Raw genomic sequence first — 7245 nt, 5'->3', positions numbered from 1 at the left:
TTTGCAATAGACAGGTGAGGAAGAGAAAGTAAACGGTAGTGAAAATACGGATAAGTCCAGATTATTTCCGGAAAATATGAATGTCTGAAAATTCAATCCAATAAACTTTATAGTAAATATAGTTGCGTATGCGTATGTGATCCAGAATACTCCCCGTCTGAAATCTACCTGATATCACTATTCCAGAAAGTATAATTCCAAATGTGAATGTCACTATATTAATCCAAAATATATACATATAATTACACAGGTGTGTTCTCTATGAGAAGAATCATGTCCACGATAGGGCGTGTGTAGGTTGTGGCTTTTCCATTAACGATTACTCGCACTTCTGCTTTTCGGACATGTTCGTCTGAACTTTTAAATGAGTTCACTATAATTCCAACGGGCCATTGGGTACGGCAAATGTTTTTGTCCTTTAGAAGAATGACGTCTCCTTCGATGAGATCACGGCGATCTTCGGTCCATTTTCGTCGTTGTTGTAGTAACGGCAGGTACTCCTTCCTCCAACGGGACCAGAAAACACTGGCTAGAGCCTGTACTCGTCTCCATTCGTCAAGACAGAGATCTCGTTTGTCGAATTCCCCAAGATGGTCTGAAGTGAAAATGTAGTCGGTTTTCTGCGTCAATAACATAGCCGGAGTTAATATTAACGGATTCTCTGGATCTGTTGATACCGGTACCAGAGGTCTAGAGTTCACTATTGCTGAAACTTCTGCCATTAGTGTGTTGAGCACGTCATGTGTTAGGCTTCTTCCGGCTGCGTTAAGAAGCATAGAATCAAGAATTCTCCTGGTGATACCAATCATTCTTTCCCAGGCTCCACCCATGTGGGACGAATGCGGCGGATTGAAGATCCAAGTTGTACCAGAATTGTACAGAAAGTTCTTGAAGGGTCCATCTTCAACGTTGATTGAGTCAATCTTTAAATCGTCGATTGCGCCGATAAAGTTCGTTCCACGGTCAGATCGGAAAATCTTAACTTGGCCTCTTATAGCGGTGAATCTCCTGACAGCGTTTATGAAGGCTGAAGAACTCATTTCCTCGATTAATTCGATGTGAATAGCTCTTGTCACTAAGCATGTGAATAAAATTGCCCAACGCTTTGAGTTGGCGTATCCACCACGTGTTTTACGTGAAACAATTGTCCAGGGTCCAAAGGTGTCTATTCCAACGTTAGTAAACGGAGGTGAAGGTTCAAGACGGTCCTCTGGCAAATCAGACATGATTTGATACTCGGTTTTTCCTCTGAGTTTGCGGCATGTCACACATTTGTGAATAATAGTTGAGATCAAGCGTTTTGCTCCTACGATCCAAAATCCTGCGGATCGAATCGCCCCATCTGTGAAATGGCGACCTTGATGTTTTATCTTGTTGTGGTAGTGGCGAACTAATAATGTCGCTATATGATGGCGTCCAGGGACGATCAATGGTTTCTTTTCACGGAGGTTTAAGTCAGATTTGGCGATACGGCCTCCTACTCGTAATAGTCCTCGTTCGTCCAAAAACGGATTGAGGTTAGCTATCGGACTCCGCTTATGAATTTGTTCCTGACGTTTAATGCAATCTATTTCATCTCCGTAAACTTCATATTGAGCAGATATTAAGATGAAATTTTCGGCATTCGAAAAGCCTTCCAGAGAAGTCACTGGTGCTGTCTGTTTTGACCCGTGTAAACGGGAGAAACGTTCCAAAAAGGCTATCGCTCGCACAAGTGATGTCCAGTTTGAGAATCGATTGAATCTATCAGTTCCGATACCCTTATGCTCAGGTGTGGAAAATGTTTTTGCAACATTAACAGTTGCACGGATTTCTCCATCTTCTTCTGGTTCTATTAGCTGGTATATGTCTTCAGAATTTTTCTGTTCTGAGGAAAGAAGTTGTTTTGGTCCCAGTAACCATTCGCTGCTGTGAATTGCATGGGCTGGTACGGACCTTGTTCCCGAGTCTGCGGGATTACGGTTAGTTGATACATAATTCCATTGACTTGGAGAGCTAAATTTTCTTATTTTCTCTACTCGATTGGCGACATAGATGAAGAACCTTCTTGTCTCGTTACTGATGTAACCTAGGACTACTTTACTGTCTGTGTAGAATTTTACGGTGTCTATATGTAAATCTAAATTATCCATGATGGTCTGTGTTATCTCGACTGCTAATACTGCAGCAGATAGTTCAAGGCGTGGAATAGTATGACCACTTGTTGGTGCAACTTTAGCTTTCCCAAGAATGAATCCTATGTTTGGTTCACCACTACTGTCGGTCGTGCGTAGATATGCAACAGCTGCTATGGCTTTTTCTGATGCATCAGAGAAAACATGTAACTCCTTTGTGGTGGTTTTGCTGAGATACGGCACGTAGGTACGTGGAATGCGCAATGTTTCGATAGCAATTAGAGTATCTCTCCAAGATTTCCACTCATCTGCTGTCTCATCAGTGAGAGGTTGGTCCCAATCGACGGTTTCTGATACTATTTTCCTTAATAGGAGTTTCCCTTGTATAATCACTGGAGCCAAAAATCCCAGAGGATCGTAGAGACTGTTTATCGTTGATAAAATTCCTCTCCGAGTGATCGGTTTATTTTCTGATGATAATTGAAATAAGAAGTTATCAGTGTTTACGTCCCAGCTGAGACCAAGACTACGTTGTAGGGGTTTGCTGTCGCATTCTAAGTCTAGATCTTTAAGATTTGAAGCCAAATCACTGGCATGAAATGCAGACATAACTTCCGCACAATTAGAGGCAAACTTGTGAAGACGTAAGTTTCCATATTTTGCTAATGCTTGCTGTGTGTCCTTCATGAGCTTAACAGCTTCCTCTTTAGTAGGACATGACGTTAGACCGTCGTCGACATAAAAGTCTCTCGTAACAAAGCTAGTCACGTGACTGCCAAACTCTTGTTCTGATGCTTGAGCTGCTTTTCGGAGTCCAAGCGTAGCCACGGCAGGTGACGGACTATTTCCGAAAACATGAACTCTCATGCGGTATTCGACAAGGTTCTCCTGTAGGTCATTGTCTTTATGCCATAAAAATCTCAGGTAATTTCGGTGGTCTTTTCTGACAACAAAGCAGTGAAACATATGTTGAACGTCTGCAGTTACTGCGACCATTTCTTTCCTGAAACGCAGCAGTACTCCCAAGAGATCATTGGTCAAGTCTGGACCTGTAAGCAGGACGCTGTTAAGTGGAACTCCGTTACATTTGGCGGAAGAATCAAACACACCTCTTATCTGATCGGGTTTCTTCGGATGGTAAACACCAAACAATGGCAAATACCAGCACTCCTCATGTTCATGCAATGGTGGAGCGAGCTCTGCATGATTATTGTCTAGGATCTTACTCATAAATGTAAGAAAGTGTTCCCGCTTAACTGGGTTTCTATTCAGACTGGTGTCTAACATATTAGCACGATGAAGAGCTTGTTGTCTGTTGCTTGGCAATGGCTGTCTTGGCACTCGGAACGGCAACGGTGCTACCCAACTTCCATCCGAGTCTCTCACAAATTCGTTGTCCATCTGCTTCATGAACATTTTGTCCTCATATGACTGTCCAGGCTTATCATCGTCCCTTGTTTTTTCAAAGAGTGGCGATTGTAAATCTTTCGTTACAGGGTCTGTGTAATTTTCCCGGATGTCAAACTTGCTTGTGCATGGTTGAAAGGTTGAAGGTTGTCCTGTAGGTAAAATGTTGGTTATTTTAACATTTAACTCAAAAGGAACATGCTGCTTGTTAATGCAGGTTTCTCCTATCACTACCCAACCAAGTTTCAATTGTTGTGCATATGGAGTTCTGGGTGGTCCTATGCGCTGGTCGAGGACATGGTGTGCCTCTATAAGGTCTCTGCCAATTAAGAGAAGAATTTGGCAATTTTCCTCTATAGGTGGAATGCTATCCCTAAGTTCTTTTAAATGAGGGTGATACATTGTTACTTCAGGAGTAGGTATTTCGTCCCTATTATTTGGAATATGATCACATTCAATCAGTACAGGAAGGTCAAACTTGCCATTACCATTGATTGATTCCATGATGAAACCTCTTCCTCTTTTCCCGCAAGTGACTACTTTGCCGGAGCACGTTGATAAAGTATAGTTCTCCGGTTTATCTTTGACGTCGAAAAGATTAAAGAATTCGGGCGATGCTAGTGACCGGTTGCTCTGGTCATCAATGATGACGTACATGCGAATAACTTTGTACTGGTTATCTTTGTGATAAACATTCACAGGAAGTATTTTAGCACACGATTTTCCGCTATATGTATCTTTGCAGATCTCAGTACAGATAGAGTTAACTGAGGTTGCCTTAGTTTCAGCCGATTCTATAGGCTCCCCGCCGTAGGGTTGCTTAGGCGAGCTAGACTGTGAACTTGCAGGTTGCTGTGGTCTAGTGATGTGAAGTGCGGTAGTGTGTTGTTTACTTCCACATTCTTTACAACTTATGCGTGCATTGCATTCCCGGCTCCTATGTGTGGTCGAATCACAACACTTGTAACATACATTGTTTTCTTTTAAAAGACCTTTGCGCTCCTCTATTGACTTGGCTCGGAACGCTCGACATTCATTTAAGGAATGCTTTGTTTTGTGAAGAATACAAAGACCTTGTTTGCTGGCGTCTCCAGATTGCTGCTCAACTGCTGTTTTATGAGCACCAACTTTAGTCTTAGGGTAAGGCGTAGACCTTGGCGCAGCACCTTTTGCATTTGGTGTGGCTTTTGACCCAAAGATGAACCCAGGATCGTTCTTTGTTTTGCTTATTTCCCTGATGAAGGCAGAGAATTCTGTGAAAGGTGGAAAGGCAACTTCATATTTGGACTTGTATCTTGTAGCCCTTGTGGTCCACTTTTCTTGGAGTCCGTACGGTAATTTTTCAACAATAGGATTTATCCCGGACGAGGAGTCAAAATATGCTAGCAAACATCCCAGCTTGGGATTTTCCTTGTGATATTCTATTTCAGATAGAATGTCAGACAGTTCGTAGAGACGTGCGTTGTCCTTATTCGTTAAGGTTGGGAATTTGGCAAGTTTATTCATGAGAGAGGCTTCCAACATTTCTGGAGCACCATACCGCTCGTCAAGCCTCTTCCATAATCTCTGTATACCTATGGTAGGATTATTGGCGTTCGACGCTCTTATGCTAATGGCATGTTTAGCGGACTCTGGACCGAGCCACTTGATCAGTAAATCGATCTGTTCTGAGTCAGAGACTTGTAACTCATCAGTCACGTTCTTGAAGCTTGCTTTCCAAGTATGGAAGGATTCTGCCCGATCGTTAAAGCTTGTTAACCGGGAGAAAAGCAGGTCCTTACGTAACAGGAATCTAGTTATCTCCGATGTGAGGTTGATTTGTTGCTGGTGTGCAACAGGGATCTCTTCTATTACGCCTTGTTTTTGGTGTGAAACAGGGATCTCTTCTATAAAGTCTTGTTTTGTGCGTAAGACAGGGATCACTTCTTTAACACCCTGTTTTTGGTGTTCAGTAGGGCTCTCATCTGAAAGGCCTAGTTTTTGTATGCCGGTTACTAATCCCAGATCTGGGATTAAGGTAACTTCCGGTGACTTAGTATCGGAAGGCAAGACAGCAGATGTCTGTGACAGCAAGTTCAATGCCACGGATGGCACGAACGCTGGTGCTTCGTGACTCAACTCAATTTTAACAGGAATTTGTTTTTTCCTTTGAGGTCCTGTTACTTCCTTTACAGAGGTTGATACAGGAAGTTTATTGACGAAATCTTGCACACGCTGAAGCGGGTCTTCCTTTTCGTCAGGGAGATCGCTAAACGCTTGACTGTCATCGTATTCCAGGATACGAGCCTCGGCTTCTGCGGCTGCAGCCTCTCTGCGTGCTTCTAGAAGGTTTAACTTGGCCTTCAGCTCGACTTTTTCACGGCTTACACGTGCAGCCTCTTGTTTGATTTGTGTTTTTCTGCGTATGGCCTCTTGTTCTGCCTCATGTTCCATTTTAGCATTTGAACGTGCGGCTTCTTGTTCCATTTCGGCCTTTTTAAGTGTGGCTTCCTGTTCAATTATAGCTCTTTTGCGTGCAGCTTCCTGGTCCATCTCAGACTTTTTGTGTGCTGCTTCTTGTTCAAATATAGCTCTTTTGCGTGCAGCTTCCTGGTCCATCTCAGACTTTTTGCGTGCCGCTTCCTGTTCCATTTCAGATTGTCTGAACAGGGCTTGTTCCTCTAACATTGCCTCTTGTTGTAGGATAAGTGAATGTTGTTCAACAAAGGCTATTTTTGATTTAGCGGCCTCTGCTTTGGCACGCTTCCTCCGTGCTAGACTTGACATGCCTGACACGTTAGAGCTACCGCTGTGTGAGGTTTTCTTACCCTTTGAGCCTGAGGTCCTTGTTTTAGTTGATTTAGCCTTAGTAAGGGCAAGGCGATGCTCGTGTAGAGATTCCATGGCCAGTTCCACTTTGGACAGACGAAGATCCAATGTGAGGTTACATGCGTCTATGTCTTTTTGACTGTCCAACGTTCTGGTCCTTTTTAGGAAGTCCAGATATTCGTCTGTGAGCCTACGATAGTTTGTACAGGCTTTTACAAGATTGTCCTGAATTGTTAAGACTTGCTGAAGTTCATTGGGAGGTGTGGTGATTTCCAATAACTGGGTTGTTATATCTGACCAAAGGGCCTCTAGTTCCTCACAGAACTTGTTACGTTTTTCTGTGTAGGCTCCTTTACCTTTTTCGGTAAGATCCCGTACTCGCCTAGTCTCGGGATTTTCATCTAAATGTGTGGTATTAGACGGATTTTGTAATAGTTCTAGATCTGGGACATTTCCCTCTGGGGGCTGTATCTCTTCTTGTTGTTCCACATGACTGGGATCCATGTTGACTCAACGTTGTTGGGTTGCTGCTTAGTACACACAAGTTATGTAGTCCACTGTCAGTGTAAAGGTATGAACGTTGTTAGGTTGTCGTTCCTTGTCTGGATATGTAAAGACAGGTTGTCGTCAATTTACTGTGCTGAGCCTGACTCAGCTAGTATAACCAAGGGACTGTATCGCAATCTCGGCAAATTATAAAGAATAACAACTTGTGTGTGAAGATTGTAGATTATAATTCCACCAGAAATGGTACAGGAGTTTTACAGAGTGTGTATTGTTTGGTAAACTGAAAGAAATAAAAATACAATATTTACAATATGTACGAAAGAAATATATGAATGTTCAATGCAGTAATAATATCAAGTCAAAAACGAAAGTAGAATTCTCAGGTCAATTCATAGAAATAAACAATTAC

General features: G+C 42.6%; 1 protein-coding gene across 1 annotated transcript; it reads right to left on the bottom strand.

Annotated features, from left to right (window-relative positions):
* Positions 1 to 242: 242 nt before the first annotated feature.
* On the bottom strand, positions 243 to 6833 carry LOC139483962 (uncharacterized). Its single transcript, XM_071267681.1, has one exon. It carries the CDS (start codon positions 6831 to 6833, stop codon positions 243 to 245), a length of 6591 nt encoding a protein of 2196 aa, XP_071123782.1.
* Between the last annotated feature and the right edge of the window lie 412 nt (positions 6834 to 7245).

The sequence above is a fragment of the Mytilus edulis genome, chromosome 8 (assembly GCF_963676685.1).
Source record: "Mytilus edulis chromosome 8, xbMytEdul2.2, whole genome shotgun sequence".
Taxonomy (NCBI): domain Eukaryota; kingdom Metazoa; phylum Mollusca; class Bivalvia; order Mytilida; family Mytilidae; genus Mytilus; species Mytilus edulis.
Note: the sequence above shows the minus strand (reverse complement) of the source record. Positions and strands in the feature narration are given on the sequence as shown.